Source organism: Apodemus sylvaticus, chromosome 8 (genome assembly GCF_947179515.1).
Source record: "Apodemus sylvaticus chromosome 8, mApoSyl1.1, whole genome shotgun sequence".
NCBI lineage: Eukaryota > Metazoa > Chordata > Mammalia > Rodentia > Muridae > Apodemus > Apodemus sylvaticus.
The window spans coordinates 61,996,765-62,012,317 of record NC_067479.1 but is presented as its reverse complement, the minus strand read 5'-3'; the positions used below and the strand labels follow the sequence as shown (position 1 = coordinate 62,012,317).

Below are 15,553 nucleotides of genomic sequence, written 5' to 3'. Positions count from 1 at the left end.
TTTTACTTTCTGCATACACGTGCTTTGTCTGCATGTCTGTCTGTGTCTGTGCTGGTGCTGGCAGAGGCCAGAAATAGGTCATAGGATTCCCTGAACTAGTTATACATGGTTGTGAGCTACCATGTGGGTACTAGAACCAAATGTGAGTCTTCTGGAAGAGCAGCCAGTGCTTGTAACCACAGGACCACCTTTCCAGATCCGGTGGTTTCTAGGAGAAAACGAGCAAGGTGTGTTTTTAAGGTTGTCTGCAGCTTTGAAGGGGACCCAGCTTGGGAGTCTGCGTGTCTGACGGAAAGCTGCCAGCACTAGTCTGGCAGTACCGGGTGAAGGACCATGGTGGCTGTTTTTATAGAACAATACTTCATGTTTTAGGGAAAGGTTAGCTGGCATATTAAGTGAAAACAAGCTTACCAAAAATGATTTCATTTCTATAGAAATAAAGTTGTGGCGGAGCTGGGTGAAATGGCTCATACTCGTGATCTTAGCACGTAGGGGGCTTAGGCAGGAGGATTGTCACCAGTCAGGGCCAACTTGACCTGAATAGTAAGTTCCAGGCTAGCCATGGCCACCTAGCAAGACCTTGCCTCAAAACAAAACAGCAACAGAAAGTGTGAGCACAGTTATAGAAGGAGAGGGGTGTTCTAGAGAAGGACCTGTGAGTCGGGCCTGGGCCTGGGAACTCAGTTGGTGAAGTACTTGCGTAGCATCATGGAGGCCCCAGTTTGGCCTCCAGCACCACAGAAACTGGACATGCTGGTGAATACTTGGGTGATGGAGTAGCGGGATCAGAAATCCAAGGTCATCCTCCACTGCAGAGGAAATTTCAGCCTGAACTACATGAAACAGGAGTCTTAACAAAATAAAAACTAGAAAACGGGAGTGGGGGCCGCTGGGTGTTTGGGGGAGGCGGGCTCGCAAGTGAGTTGATTTCCTTTGAGTTTATCAGTATTTGTTACTCGTCCTCATAGGAATAGGTATTACTTTTGTATAATGAAAAGATAGAGCCAGCATGGTGGCACAACAGGTAAAGCAGATCGCCACCAAACCTGATATCCGGAGTTGTAATCTACGTGGTAAAAGAGAGAACTGGTTCCTGCAAGTTCTTCTCTCCCTTTCATGAATGTGTGTGTCATGGTGTGCGCTAACACACACACACACACACACAAGAGAGAGAGAGAGAGAGAGAGAGAGAGAGAGAGAGAGAGAGAGAGAGAGAGAGAGTGTGAGTGAGTGACTCACTGCTCCTTTTGTCTCAGCAGACTGAGGAGCAGAGTATCCAGCATGCTGTCCCGACGCCTTGGTAAGCGCTCCCTCTTGGGAGCCCGAGTGTTGGGACCTAGTGCCACCGAGGTGCCCTCAGGGGCCAGCTTGCCTCTGGAGCCACAGATAGAAGTGCCAGAAGGAGCCACATCCCCGTCCTCACTCACCTCTAAGGAACCTGTGTGCCAGGAGCCGCCCAAGGAGGTCCTCAGAGCTCTGGGTACCTCAAGTCACCCACAGGTGGCCTTTCAGCCTGGACAGAAGGTAGGTTGAGCCCAGCACAGACACATACCCTGTCTCTTGAACTGGGACTGGAAGACTGCCGGTGCCCGAGTGATAGGCTGGAAGGCCGGTAAACTGGGGCTCTAGGTAGACAGTGATCTCCTTTCAGATCAGGGCATCTCCATGATTGTCATGTGCGGGGTGGGGGCGGGCGCGGGAAGCGGCTAGGCATTCTGGGATACTGAGAACCTCAGATCAACGCATGGCCTTAATGCAGCAGCTTTTTGCCTGCCGCCTTTCACAGAGGTAGGCAGCATGAGGACCTTAGACTGTAGGAGCCAGAGAGGTAGTTGCAGAAGTTGCAGAAGGAGGTGCAGGCCAGACCTGGGAGATTTTGTTTTTATTGCATCCCTTTGCTGTGGCTGGGCCATGGGCACCGAGGCCTGATTCGGTCCTAGATCCAGATTTGAGGGGCTCCTGCCTTTGCCTCCTCCAGCGTCCATCCAGGGACTTGGCCTTTGTCTTCCCATGAAGCTTGGTGCCCACTAGACCTCTGTCCTCATGAGATAAGCTAGCCTTCTAACTTGCTGGTACCCTGACGAGATGGGGTACCATCTCCCTTTCCAGTGCATGCTGGGAAGAGATGGGGACTTAGAACTCTCCAGAAGAAAAGCATTGAGTAAGAGGTGTTTAAGAGTTTGGAGGTGAGGAGGAGGAGAGTGAGTAACTGAAGGATGAGACTAATTTGAGAGCCACAGAAACCCCAGTTGCTGGCCTGCTCACTGTCTTCTAGGGCGGAAATCATGTAGGAGGAAGATTTGATCCCTGTGGCCTGCCTGGGTGCTTGGGCGGACAGCAGGTGCCTGGGAACACCTGCTTTCTGCTGGCCCGATGAGGTCACTGCAGTAGAATGCCACGGTGGGGTAGGGGTAGACAGTAGTTAATTTGGCTCAACCTTCCGGAAACTGGGAAGCCCATGAGGAGGATAGGGTCAGGAGAATGAGGTTCTGTTCGCTTTTAGAACAGTTAGCACGCTCTCTGCTGTCCCCCTTTCTGGATAACTCTCCTGTTATGACAGGCCATTTGAGAGAGCAGAAGTTCTTGTGACATTCACAGACAGTAGGCCACGCTTCCTGACACTGGTCTTGGGGATCAAGTGTCTAACGTGCGAACACTGGGAAATGTCTTCCAGATCTTAGCATCGTTAAGCATAGGCTGCTGCAGGCATTCCCGATACCTGTAGTGCAGATCTCCAGGGGCTTTGGCGTGGGAGCTGCTGAGCACTGACCACTGACCATCTCTCCCCTGCAGGTCTGTGTGTGGTATGGGGGTCAGGAGTGCAGGGGCCTGGTGGAGCAGCACAGCTGGGCTGAGGACAAGGTGGCCGTCCGGCTGCTGGACCAGAAGTTACAGATCTGCTGTAAGGTGGAAGAGGTGTGGCCGGCGGAGCTGCAGGGTGCCACATCCCAGGTGCCAGCCTACAGGCCCGTGTCTAGGAACATCGACGTCCCGAAGAGGTTTGTAGGAGTGGTGAGGGTCATAGGTGTGGGCAGGGGCACGGTGCAGGGAATGTGGGGTCTTAGGTACCTGCTTGCAGGGATAGTGGAGCTAGGTACAGAAGAGGCATCCTTTCAAGAAAGCTTAGATAACATCCTTTCTTCTCCATAACTCTCTTAGGGGTGGACTGTATGTGCTTTGGTGAAAGTATAAACTCAGCTCATAATTTTTCAGAAGAGGAGACAGGAACAAATGGCTTAAATCTGGTCCCGGTGCTCATTCTCTCTAGGGTGGAGAAGGTGGTTTTAGCCTGTGGCCCAAGCAGACTCTGTCATGACCACTTGTGGCCACAGCCACAGACCCTAAAGCCTGTAGGCACAGCCATGCTCCCACTGATGAGAACTAATCAGGCTCCCCAAACTTTCTCGTAACTCAGTATCATTTGCATGTATTATCTGCCAAGGCCTAAAACGCTTTTGATTCTTGAATAGCATTTAAAAAGGTAAAGCCGTCCTCTCATAGCTCAGAACTGGACACAGGCAGGCAGCAGGCCGTGTCTGGAGCACAGCTGGTCTGATTCTTCACTTGGGTGCTAACAACCATTGGGTGAAGAATGGATACCTGCTTTAGACCTTAGGGATATAATGCCGCCCGGGGACTCTAGATGCTGATACACCCTGTGGGCTATCTATATTGACCTTTTAAGATTTAAAAGGAGAACCTGGGGCCGGGAGATGGCTCAGTAGGTTTAAAGAACTTGTTGTGCAAGCCCAACAACTTGAGTTCAAGAGGAGCCTCCACAGAGCTGTTCTCTGACCTCCACATATGTGCTGTGGCGTGAGTGCACTAACACACAGCATGCACTGATAATGATAGTAGTAATGATAATAGTAATAAACCACAAAACTTTGCCAACTGAACTATTTTGCATGCAAGATATACAAACAGCTAAACTCTATCCCATTTTTTTCTCTGGGTAAGGGAACTGCTGGCGGATCAGGGGGCTTAAGACATGTTTTTTATTACATTCATTTATTTGTTGTGTAAGGGGTGTTTGCATGCAGTGGTGCACATGCAGCGGTGCACATGCGGACAGCAGAGGATCGCTTCCAGGAGCCAGCTCCCGTCTGCTCTGTGGGGACTGTACCCTGAACTCAGCTCATCAGGCTTGGCAGCAAGCCCTTTGACCCACTGAGCCATACCACTGGCCCAGCAGTCCTCGCGTTTTAAGACCAGAGGAGCAGCATGTCTGCTCTTGTATCCAGTGCAAGGCCGACAGAGAACTTGTTTTGCTATTCTGAGGAGGTGAAAACACAAAGATCATGTAAAGTCGTGTTTACTATGCTAATGGCTTTGGTCCATCTGCTTCAAACCCAGTTGCACAGTGTAGCAGACCTGGTGTATAAAGAATGAGTGAATACAGTCCTTTGAAGTAGGTAAGCCCCTGGCAGCTCATTACATTCTGATTATCCCCAGATACTTTACATTTCAGATAGCGCTTATTTTACTTCCAAATCATAGAGCTGTATGAATTTAGAGGGGAAGAAAAGATGTAAAATTCTATGCAGCCTGTTTAAAGCATGGAGTTTTAACAGCGGGAGATGGTTTCATCTGGTTATTTATTTTATCCTGGTCTGTTTGTTCATTGGCTTATGTAATGGGTTCTGTTGACATTCAGAAGCTAACAGAATGCTGTGTTTATTTTGGCAGAAGGGAGAGAGACCCATTAGTGTAATTGTTTCCTCTTAAATTTGAATATAAGACAGGAGAAGGATATAATTTTAGTGTTTAGAATCCGGTGGGCATCATTTATTTCCCCCTTATCTTCTTGACTCTTCTCTCTCTGCCCAGATAAAATGCTCCATTTTAAGTTGCAGGCTTAGGAGGAGAGTTTTGGGGGGGCGGGGGCAGGTGCTGACTCAGGTGTCAGCGCAGTTTAAGAGGGGACCACCTGCTTATTCTGACTCTAACAGGCACCATCGGAATAGGCACTCTCCATAGACTGTTGCTTTACCCTCCATTGAGCTTGTACTGCTTGATTGGGTGGGGGCTGTGAGGGGACAACATAGCAGTGAAAGGTGACCCCACAAAATAATCAGATGTGGGCTCTGTGGACCAGCCAGGCCTGGAAGTAAGCGCAGTCTCTGCTCATTTGAATCCAGGAAGTCGGATGCGGTGGAGATGGACGAGATGATGGCCGCCATGGTGCTGACGTCTCTGTCCTGCAGTCCTGTAGTGCAGAGTCCTCCCGGGGCTGAGCCCATCTTCTCTGGTGAGCAAGTCGGTCTAGATTGGTTCCTGGCCTGGCAGAGACCTAAGACTGATGCCCTGTCTTCCCAGCTTCTATTGCCAGTGTGAACTTGGCAGTAGGGTTCTGCAGTCTCTTAAGTGTCCTCACCTGAGCAGAAACTTGGTGCTTTGTGACCCTGACAGAACTCAGCACCAAGTCCAGCTGCCTGGCTACTCAAGCACGTTCTGGGGGAGCCTGCACAAGGCCAACAGAAATATTTACTGAGTTTACAAAAGCAGAACTGTGCTCCGTGGTCCCCTGGTGGCTTCCAATTGTCAATATTCACTTCTCAGTGCCCAAAACAGCCTCATCAATTCTCAGCATGGGCTTACAGCCAAACACCTAAGCTGAAGTCTCAAATCTGATTACAAAACAGTAGTATGGACCAGCGAAATGATTCGGGCTGAAGGTCTTGCTGCCAAGCCGGACAACCTGTGACCCGCATGGTGGAAGAAAAGAACTGAGCTGTCTTTGACTTTTACTTACTTATGTGTTCTCTCTCTCTCTCTCTCTCTCTCTCTCTCTCTCTCTCTCTCTCTCTCTCTCTCACACACACACACACACACACACACACAGAGTAATAAAAAGTTCCCAATAGTATGACCTCTAATTTATAGATGCAAACAAAATTCTTTGGGTTATGACTCCCACACACTGTACCGATACAGTACCGTGGGCTTAAAGAAGGGTTGCCGGTTAAAGTGGGGTGGGAGCACCTTAAAGGATTGCAGAGTAAGGCTTTTGACAGGACTGTTAGTGACTTAAATTTATTTTAATGGATATTCCTTATCTGCCAGTCTTAAAAGCTACTTAAACATTTGTAGGAGAATGCGGAGCTGCTTCTAATTCACACTGAGAGGAAAGTGGCCTTTACAAATGTCCTTCACAAGAAATCCAACATTGAAAGCAAATTGTAATTATTCCACTCAGAGACCAGCACTGCACGTGGGGACATCTAGTGGTGAAGCCCAGCAGTGCAGCCGACTTTAATGAGCACAGGGAAGACCCTGAGGAGGGATGCCAAATTCTCAAGAAGTTGAGTCAGCAGATTCAGGAAAGTAGCTGAAGGGGAGAAAAATGTCTGGAGTTCCCTCTTGGGTCCATGTTCATGGAGCCATGGTCAGTTGATTTGGATGCTTCTTGAGTTCTGCCCCAAACATCTACTGTTTTTAAGTTCTACGTGTAGCCGTGTTAATTTCTCAGTTTCCAGGAAAAGCAAGTGATGATAGCTTTGAGACTGGGCAGGGGGAATCTAAGGAGGAGGGGATTTTTTACCCAGCATCCTGTTTGGGCAAGTGTCTCCTAGAGGTAAAGAGGGCCTGCCTGGCTTGGAGACATGGGGCCTCAGAGCCGGCCTAGCTTTCAGAGCTGTCCTGGGATCCTAGGGTGTGACAGTGGCTCTTTGAGCCCAGGGTCAAGAGACTATGTCTGGGTATGGAGCTGGGGATGCTGAGAGTATAAGGTTTTCTTCTATCTTTCTTGCTGTTTAATAGACTTTCAGATTATGTTATCAGTTGGCTTGGCTTGAGCTTTGAAGACAAGGCACCAGAGAGTCTAGACTGAACCTGAAGCAGCCCTACAGACCCCATCAATCTAAAAAGTAAAAATCTAGACTTGGGGTTCCACTCAGTACTAGGAGGCTTGTCTAGTATGAGCAAGGTCCCAGCTCCATCCTCAGCACCACAAAAGACAAAGAACTAAGTCAAACACAAATCAAGGAAAACTCACCATGAAAATCCCCCTTGTTAGTTGCATTCTTGGACTTCTGAGTCCGAGGGGCAGGCTGCCATTGTGTGACAGGTGAGACGGGGCCTCCTGTCACTGGAAACCACCTGGCTGTGTGGTCTGAGAGTTCTGAGCGGGTTCCTTCACTCACAGACGTTCATGCACTTGTCCGAGGTGGAATGATTGAAAAGCATTTTCAGGAAACTTTGCAAGAAGGTGTCCCTGTGTCGCTGCCACTGAGAGGACATTCTCAGCCAGGCTGGGACCAGGAAAAGGTCCTCTTTTTAGCATGGACAGCGTGAACTAGGTTTTGTTGTATTCTTTTTATTAATCCTCAGTGAACTGTAGTTGTAGTGTGCGTCTGTGCGGGTCAGTGATGCCCCGTGTGGCCGTGCCAGAAAATGTCCAGCAGGCAGAGCAGTTGTCGCACCAAAAATTGCCATGAGTCTGCACCTGCTCTCATCTTGTAGCTCAGGAAGTGTATCTTTAATAACCGAAATTTTAATAATAATATTTTAATTTTATTATTCACTGACTCGTTTTTTCCTTTGGTCCTGGGGACAAGCCTGAGTGTTCCTTACCCTCCCTCTCTGTCTGGACAGTTTCCCGTGCAGCCTGCGGTGACCCGTGGAAGGAGAGCGGTGATGTTTCAGACAGTGGCAGCAGTGGGCACTGGAGCGGGAGCAGTGGCAGCTCCACCCCCTCGCCCCCCCATCCGCAGGCCAGCCCCAAGTACCTGGGGGATGCCTTTGGGTCTCCCCAAACTGATCATGGCTTTGAGACTGATCCCGACCCTTTCCTATTAGATGAACCAGCCCCACGAAAGAGGAAGGTAGGTGACCAGGGAGCGTGTGAGTATGTGAGGGTGGCCATCCCTAGAGGAGCAGGCACCCCGCAGGTCTAGTTTTCCTTCGCTGCACTCGTGAAATCCCCAGACAGAGGCAGCTGGTTCCTCTTCGTTTTCGTTTTGTGGGTGTGCATGTTTGTGGGGGTGTGTGCACGTGGAGGTACCTCACCCCATCTTAGTTGTCGAGACGGGCTCTCTCTATTTGGTGAGCCGTGAGCGCAGGGATCTGCCTGCCTCTGTCATGCCTCTTGGTATTACAAGTGTGCACTGCTCCCCCCCTTTTTTTAGTCGATATATTTTTTTTTAAAGATTTATTTATTATATGTAAGTACACTGTCACTCTCTTCAGATATTCCAGAAGAGGGCGTCAGATCTCATTACGGATGGTTGTGAGCCACCATGTGGTTGCTGGGATTTGAACTCATGACCTTCGGAAGAGTAGTCAGTGCTCTTAACTGCTGAGCCATCTCTCCAGCCCCCATCGATATATTTTTTATTTACATTTTTCTTCTTTTTTAATGTGGCCGGCCACCGGGTCACTTCTGAGTTCTCTTGTGCATGTTTCTGTGGTCTCTGGGAGGCCCTTCCCCTGAGTGTTTTCCTTTGGGTCCTGCTGAAATCCCATCAGGCGATGAGAGAAGCCGGGGAGAGGATTCACACGCACCAGTTGCTAAGATTTCTTTCCCTCCTAGAACTCTGTGAAGGTGATGTACAAGTGCCTGTGGCCCAGCTGTGGCAAAGTTCTTCGTTCAATCGTGGGCATCAAACGACACGTCAAGGCCCTCCACCTGGGGTAGGTACAGAGCAGTGCCTGTTGCCTAAGGTGCCATTTAGGTGTGCCTCCGCCCTGCTTACCGCCCAGAGTGCTTTTAGGGAAAGGCTTTGCTGTAGGCCTTCCTGTAGGAGCTTCTCCCTGACCACTGTGAGAATGACGCCTTTGCTGGCCAGGGAGATGCTGTGCATTGCGGGTCAGTGTTGGTGCTGTTGCCAGGGAGTGAGCTCTGTGTGTCTTTCTGTGCGTCTTGTGGTTGTATCCTCTTCCCTGGTGCAGGATGCAAGAGTTTTCAGTTCTGGGCAGAAACAACCATTTAGTTTGCTCGCTGGCAACGCCTTGTGGCCCAAGCATTGTGGCCAAGCCTTACTCTGCTACAGCTGCCTGTGGGAGCTGGGTCTGTATCAGCTGTAGGGCTAATTAGATGAGACATTAGTAAGGGTCTCATCTCTGTACAGAGCCCTCTGGGCAGCAGCTCTGGCACGAACCGCCTCACAGGCCTTGAGAGCACGCTTTAGATGGTGCCCCAAGAGGGCCTGTGCCAGGCCAGGGTCTGTGCTCATACATGTTTGATGTTGTGTGAGCTCTCGTGCAGGGAAGAACAACCCCCGTGGATGGGCGTGTTCTAATCCCCGCTGACATCCTCTGAGAGCAGGGCTCCTGGATGTTCTCTTGGGAACCTCACCTAACTTTGTGGGTGGGCACATGCTGCCAACTCGTCCTTGTAACGTTCTTTCCTCTGGCTTTGAACCAAGGCAGCGTGCCCTCAGTGACGGCCTAATGTCTGTTCCACACAGGGACACTGTTGACTCTGATCAGTTCAAGCGGGAGGAAGACTTTTACTACACAGAGATGCAGATGAAAGAAGAGTCTGCTCTGGCTGTGGCTGCTGCGCCTGCCCCTGGGACACCTACAGGCGAGCCAGCGTCCACCTCCCGGGTGGCCAGCCCGTCCCTTGCTGCTCTTTCATTGCCTCCAGCCAAAGTCCAGTCGTCTGGCCCAGAACACCCCGGCCTGGAGTCTTCCCTGCCCTCAGTTGCACTCAGCAAGTCAGCCCCTGGCTCCTTTTGGCACATTCAGGCTGACCATGCATACCAGGTATGGGACGAACGTATGCGGGGCTTGGATCTCAGTGCTTACCGGCTGTTAGAGGGCAGGCCCCTGAGCACCTTGATGAACGACTGGGCCTTTCAGCCAAGTCGCTAACCTTACTTCCACAGAGAAGGAAAGGGAAAGAGGAGGGATATAGGTCAGTTGGCAAGTGCTTGCCTAACGTGCACAGGGCTTTGGGTTGATCCTCAGCACAGCACAAACCCGGTGCAGACGTACACACTCACAGTCCCAGCACTTAGGGTGGAGACAGGAGGAATGAAAGTTCAGGGTCACCCCCACCTACATAGGGAGTTTAAAGCCAGCCTGGCTGTGTGTAAACCCTTTGTCAACAACAGTAATGAGCAGGACAAGAAGGAAGAGAAAGGAATCCTTGGGGATGCCTGATAGAGATGAGAAGTCTAACCATGGTAGCTGTGTGGGTGCGACCTGAGAGCTGTTGCTTTAAAGGCTGGTTAGAGGAATTGATGGACTCACCCAGGGCTTCCCAGGGAACCCCTTAGCTCCGAGGTGTTACACAGAATGATCCCACTCTGAGTACCTACTAGGTGTCAACACTGGATTAAGTAACCCCGTCAGTTAGCCTAGGACATGGCCCCTGCTCTCATGAACTGCGTGGTGGAGCGTGCTTAGCAATGAGGACTAGTTGTACCATTTCCTCAGGACACGGGATACACGGCATAGGCCCAGGGAAGACCACTCCATTATGCTCATGGGCCTGGGAAAGTTGTCGTCGAGGCGGGCAATGTCATTTAAAATGGACCTGATCCAGAACGCTAAGTTCACATGTCCATGTGCTGCTTTATAACTCTTTCTGTATGTACAATATGGCTTTAGCAGACTAGACAAGTTTGCAAATTAGTAAATAAAAACTAGTGCTTCCATCCAGGTATGCCTGTGCATGCTGGTAATACTGGTACCTGGGTCAAGGGTCAGCTCAGGCTATATAGTAAGGCCAACTTTCAGCCCTAAAACCAGTAGTACTTTCAATGAGAAAATTTTCTTAAAGCAAGCAGGCTCTCCCCATTAGAATTATTGGCCACTTAGTGTCTGGCTAAGGCTCAGCCTTCGCTGCCCCGTGACACCTGGCTAATGTGGCTGGTATTGTTACAGATGGACCTAAGCCAGGCATTCCTGCCTGCATCCCCACTCCTGAGTCTAAGCCTGGCAGCTCTCCCTCCTTTTTCAGACCCAGAAGGCTGTGGGCTCTTTGCCTGAGGCCTGTTCTCAGTAGGTGATCCAGCCAGGATGATACCCCTAAGGACTGAGTCAGGAGGCTAGCACAACAGCAGCCCCAGAGGGAGGATTACAAAGTACAAAGGCAGGCGTGGCTGTTAGGGTTAGATGCTTTGGGGCTGCTTATGGGGAAACCTGTCTAGCTGTCCTGGTGTCTTGATTAGGCAGAGATACACCTACGGGAAGCTCCTGGGACCTGAGGCAGATCGGATTTGTCCCTAGTTGAGGTCCAGTCTGATGTGCTCTTGTCTCTGCAGGCTCTGCCATCCTTCCAGATTCCTGTCTCCCCTCACATCTACACCAGCATCAGCTGGGCTGCTGCCCCTACCACCACCTCCTCCCTCTCCCCGGTAAGTGTGTACCCCAAAACTCCAAAGCTCTTACATACATCTCCAGGGCTGGGGGGCTGTGTTGTTAGTACATACCACACAGCTGGGGTTGCCTGTGTCCGCCCCTATACCTGGTGACGATCACAGTGTGTCTTAGGGTTTCATTGCTGTGAAGAGGCACCATGACCAACACTATAAAGGACAACATTTAATCGGAGATGGCTTACAATTTCAGAGAGTTGGTTCATTATCATCATGGCAGGAAACACAGCAGTACGTAGGCAGACATGGTACTGGAAGAGCTGAGAGTTCTTCATCTTGATCTAAAGGCAGCCAGAGGACTCTTCCTTCCCAGGCAGCCAGGAGAGGGACTCTTCCACACTGGGCAGATCTTGAACATAGGCCCTCAAAGCTCACTCCCACAGCGATGTACTTCCTCCAGTAAGGCCACACCTACTCCAACAAGGCCACACCTACTCCAACAAGGCCACACCTCCTAATAGTAGCACTTCCCATGGGCCAAGCATATTCAAACCACCACACTGTATGTGCTCTATCTGGTTATAGCTCATCTCAGCAGCTAGAGGGATACTCCCAATGAGGTCAGGGTGGTACAGTTTCTTGCTGAGAAATGTGCTGGATAAGGCTAGACTCAGTTCCTTTCTCTGCATGTGTGAATGCTAATTAGAGTTCTAATGTCTAGATGAAAGGAAGGGAGATAATTTGGGGCAGTCAGAAGGAAGAACAAGGAAGATCATGGGAACACTCAGAGGCTCTGTGGGTTGGACCAGAAGCCTCAGGCTACCATGGATTCGTGTACTGACTCTGAACTGAAATAAACTGAAAGTCATTAGAGCCATATACGGTGGCTCTACTTCCAAGTGTCTGCAACAGAGAAGCACCACAGACTGCAGAACCTAGTTGACAGAAGGCGGCACTAAGGCAATACAATACATTTGGCCCTTGTATGGTAACTTCATCTACGCCAACCCTATCTGCTGAGAATGTCCTTCCAGGGGAGGCAGCATGGTCCTGTGCACCAGCAACTGCTCTGGGGCCCAGGGAAGCATGGCAGGGCCTGGGGAGTCACCTCTCTGTTGTGAGGGGGTCTCATGCTCACAGCTATGCTTACATACCTCATCCGCAGGTCCGGAGCCGCTCACTTAGCTTCAGCGAGCCCCAGCAGCCGCCACCCACAGTGAAGTCTCACCTGATTGTCACCTCCCCACCCCGTGCTCAGAGCAGCACCAGGTGAGCCCTCTCCTCCTCAGCCTTCTGGTTTCCGTCCTCCATCAGCACTGGTAACGTAGACTGTGAATCTACCCAACTGTTGTCCCTGGGTAAGCCCCCAGATGGAGGCCACGTGGTGGCTTTTCTCCCCCGAGTCTCTGGCTGTAGGTGCCACTCTTTCTGCCAGCAGCCACACCCCTTCCAGCTCTTATGTGTTTGCATGCTCTTGCTAAGCCATTACCTGGGAGTCACCTCCATCGAGTGACACACCTCGGTAATTTTGTTCCCTGTCAGGAAAGCCCGTGGAGAGGCCAAGAAGTGCCGTAAAGTGTATGGCATCGAGCACCGGGACCAGTGGTGCACAGCCTGCCGGTGGAAGAAGGCTTGCCAGCGCTTCCTGGACTGAGCCTGCCTCCGCTAGCCCTGCTCCTCACCCTGCTGCAGCCGTCAGTAGAACACAGGGAGATGATGCGGCGTGGACGTGGGCAGCTGGGGCTCCATTGGCTAAGATAGAACACTTAAAAAAAAAAAAACACTTTCTCCCCCTTGTTGGGAGTGCTTTATTTTTTAAAAGCAAACCTAAATGAAACTATTTTTCCCCTTAAAATAGGAGAGAGCCAAAATTGACCAAGGGTATTCTACAGCGAACTGGAGACCAAAGAGATCCCCCTCTTACCCCACCCCACCCCACCCTCTCTGGGACTACATATGCATCAAAAGTAGGACAGGATGCCTTGCCCGTTTCGTGCTGAGCTGGCAAATCCTTTGCTCTTTCAGTATTCAGGAATGGACTGTGAGCAAATGAATTCCCGCCCCCCCCCCTTTTTTTTTATGGAAAAACAACCCCTTTCTGTCAGGTAGATGGCCACCCAGGGAGCGGTAGCAGGGCCCTGAGAAGAGCAGGCAGTGTGCTTGTTGAGATATGGTTTGACTCCTGTTGGAGCAGCTTCTGCAGACAGAAAAGGGACACCCTTTTATGGTGGCAACTTTTGGATCTGGGTACCTCCAGATGTTGGGCTGCATGCCAGTGAACACGTGGCTTCTTCTCAAAGCCTGTCTCAAAAAAGCTGAACCAAGGGCTTGAGAGTGTGCCCTGGAAACACTATCCTGCGCATCCTTCAGCTCGGAGAGGAAGTGCGGAGGGGCTTCATAAAAACCCTGCTCCATCTGAGTAAAATCCATCCTGAGGCCTCTTCCCTCCAGAGTGCCACAGAGACACTAGAATGTCAGGTGGTCATGTCTAATGTAGAAGTCTTCAATGAGGAAGACTTTTTTCCCTTGGGGTCTCTGGAAGATCCTAGCAGACTTTGCCTCTGGGCCTGCCAACATGATTTCCAGGTCCCAACTGTTTTGGATTGACATCCCAGGTGTCACAGGCTCAGGGAGTGGCACCAGGTCACCTCTCCGGGGACTGAGCAGCATTGGCTCATGAGTTGTCATGGAGACTGAGGCTCCACCGGCCGTGTCACATGGGAACCATCTACTTTTCAGTCTAAGATACACTAAGTACTAGTAGAAAACCTGTGACCCTAAGAGAGACTGTGTGTGCGGTGAAGGGTGGTGGCCTGGGCTGCTGACGGAGGGGAAAACCAGTGTCTAGGTGTCTTTGGTAGGGGTGTATTTTTATAGCACAGAGTTTTTGAACATGCAGGAACCCCACCAAGAGGCTCTCCTCTCCCCTTCTTAATCCCAGTGTAGACTGAGTGTCTACTCGAGCAAAGGGGTTTTAATCCCAGCCTTGGTTTGGAGCTTGCAGACATAACTGAATATAATTTCCTCCATTTGAAGCAGGCTTCCTATGCCATTAGCATGCCAGACAGAAGAGGAAGAGAGAAAAGACAGGACTTGAGATGGGTTAAAAGCTGAAGGAGTTCTGATTTTGTTTGGTTCTTTATTCCATCTCTGTGCGGCCTCTCGAGCCTACATTCATTCCCTCTTCCCTGGCGGTGTTGGCCTCCTGCCTGCTGTCATACGTCCCCCTTTTGCTCCCCCGTCCCAATCCCGATGCTTTCATGTTGGTTCCTGACACATGGTCTGGCTTTGGGTTTGAAGGGCAAGGGTGGCTTGTGAACACACCCAGCCATCAGGCCCACTTTGTCATTGTCATCTCTATCTCCCTGCTCCCCAGCCCCGTGGGTTTGGAATCTGACCTGGTGAAGGCCACAGGCGTGCTTTTGAAACCAACAGGGTCTAGCCTGCAAACAGTTATCTTGGGAAACTATCCAGCCACGTTTCTGCTATTCAGAGCTCCCAGAGTTACCTTCAGATGTGGGGCCTTGTTGGGAGCAACCTCAGTGGGTCTGCACTACACTCACTCCGTGCTGCGAGTCCAGGGATGCTGTCTGTGGCCGCTGAAGTCTCAGGTACGAAGCCAAAGGGTTCTCCAGGAACCAAGGCTTGGATCTGGAAGGCTTTAACTTGGCCCTGAAAGCAATGTCACCACTTCAGATGGTAGCGTGAGCCTTGTCGGAGTGAGTGTGTAGCTCGATGCCTTAGAGGACCCTATGAAATTGGGGGAAAAAAATCTGTTACTTTCTGGTCACCCAGGTTCTGACTTTACACGGGGCAAAAAAAAAAAAAAAAAAAAAAAAAAAAAAAAAAAAACACACAAGGGAGAACCCCATCTGTGAATTTGTCTTTTCTGCGCTTCTCCCCTCCCCTGTCCCCGCTGTCTTCCAAGTATTATTTTTACTGTTAAGACTTTTTTTTTTAAATGTGAAATGAAATGTAATGTTTTTACAGCAATGATATGAAATATATTTTATAAGGAATAAAATGGTACATTGTCTGACTTAGTGTGTGCCTGTACTGATTACTCTCCTGTTCCTACTGTAAGTAGCAAGTGATGGCATGTGGCACTGTAGCAAGGGCACTTACTTGCTTATAGTATCAGCTTCGTTGGGGGCCGTACGTAGTTCAGGGAAGGAGCCTTTGTCCAAATCTGGGTCAGTGTCCTCGAACAAATTCAAGTAGGTAGATGCTTACCAGAGAGTAGGCCAGTGCTTATGGTGACCTTGGAAGGAAGTTAAGTTTTT

At 50.3% G+C, this 15,553-nt stretch overlaps 1 protein-coding gene across 2 annotated transcripts in view; it reads left to right on the top strand.

Moving 5' to 3' along the window:
- Znf395 (zinc finger protein 395) overlaps window positions 1-15,309 on the top strand; it is a 40,426-nt gene extending 25,117 nt beyond the window's left edge. Inside the window, exons 2-10 of one of the 2 annotated variants that reach the window (XM_052191173.1) lie at window positions 1,257-1,524; window positions 2,794-2,999; window positions 5,142-5,251; window positions 7,597-7,826; window positions 8,534-8,634; window positions 9,411-9,711; window positions 11,217-11,309; window positions 12,436-12,539; window positions 12,813-15,309. In XM_052191173.1, coding sequence (XP_052047133.1) covers window positions 1,282-1,524; window positions 2,794-2,999; window positions 5,142-5,251; window positions 7,597-7,826; window positions 8,534-8,634; window positions 9,411-9,711; window positions 11,217-11,309; window positions 12,436-12,539; window positions 12,813-12,924 — 1,500 coding nt within the window. In that variant the 5' untranslated portion in view covers window positions 1,257-1,281 and the 3' untranslated portion in view covers window positions 12,925-15,309. The remainder of the gene's footprint in view (window positions 1-1,256; window positions 1,525-2,793; window positions 3,000-5,141; window positions 5,252-7,596; window positions 7,827-8,533; window positions 8,635-9,410; window positions 9,712-11,216; window positions 11,310-12,435; window positions 12,540-12,812) is intronic. The other variant, XM_052191172.1, reaches the window with a different exon arrangement.
- Window positions 15,310-15,553: the final 244 nt, after the last annotated feature.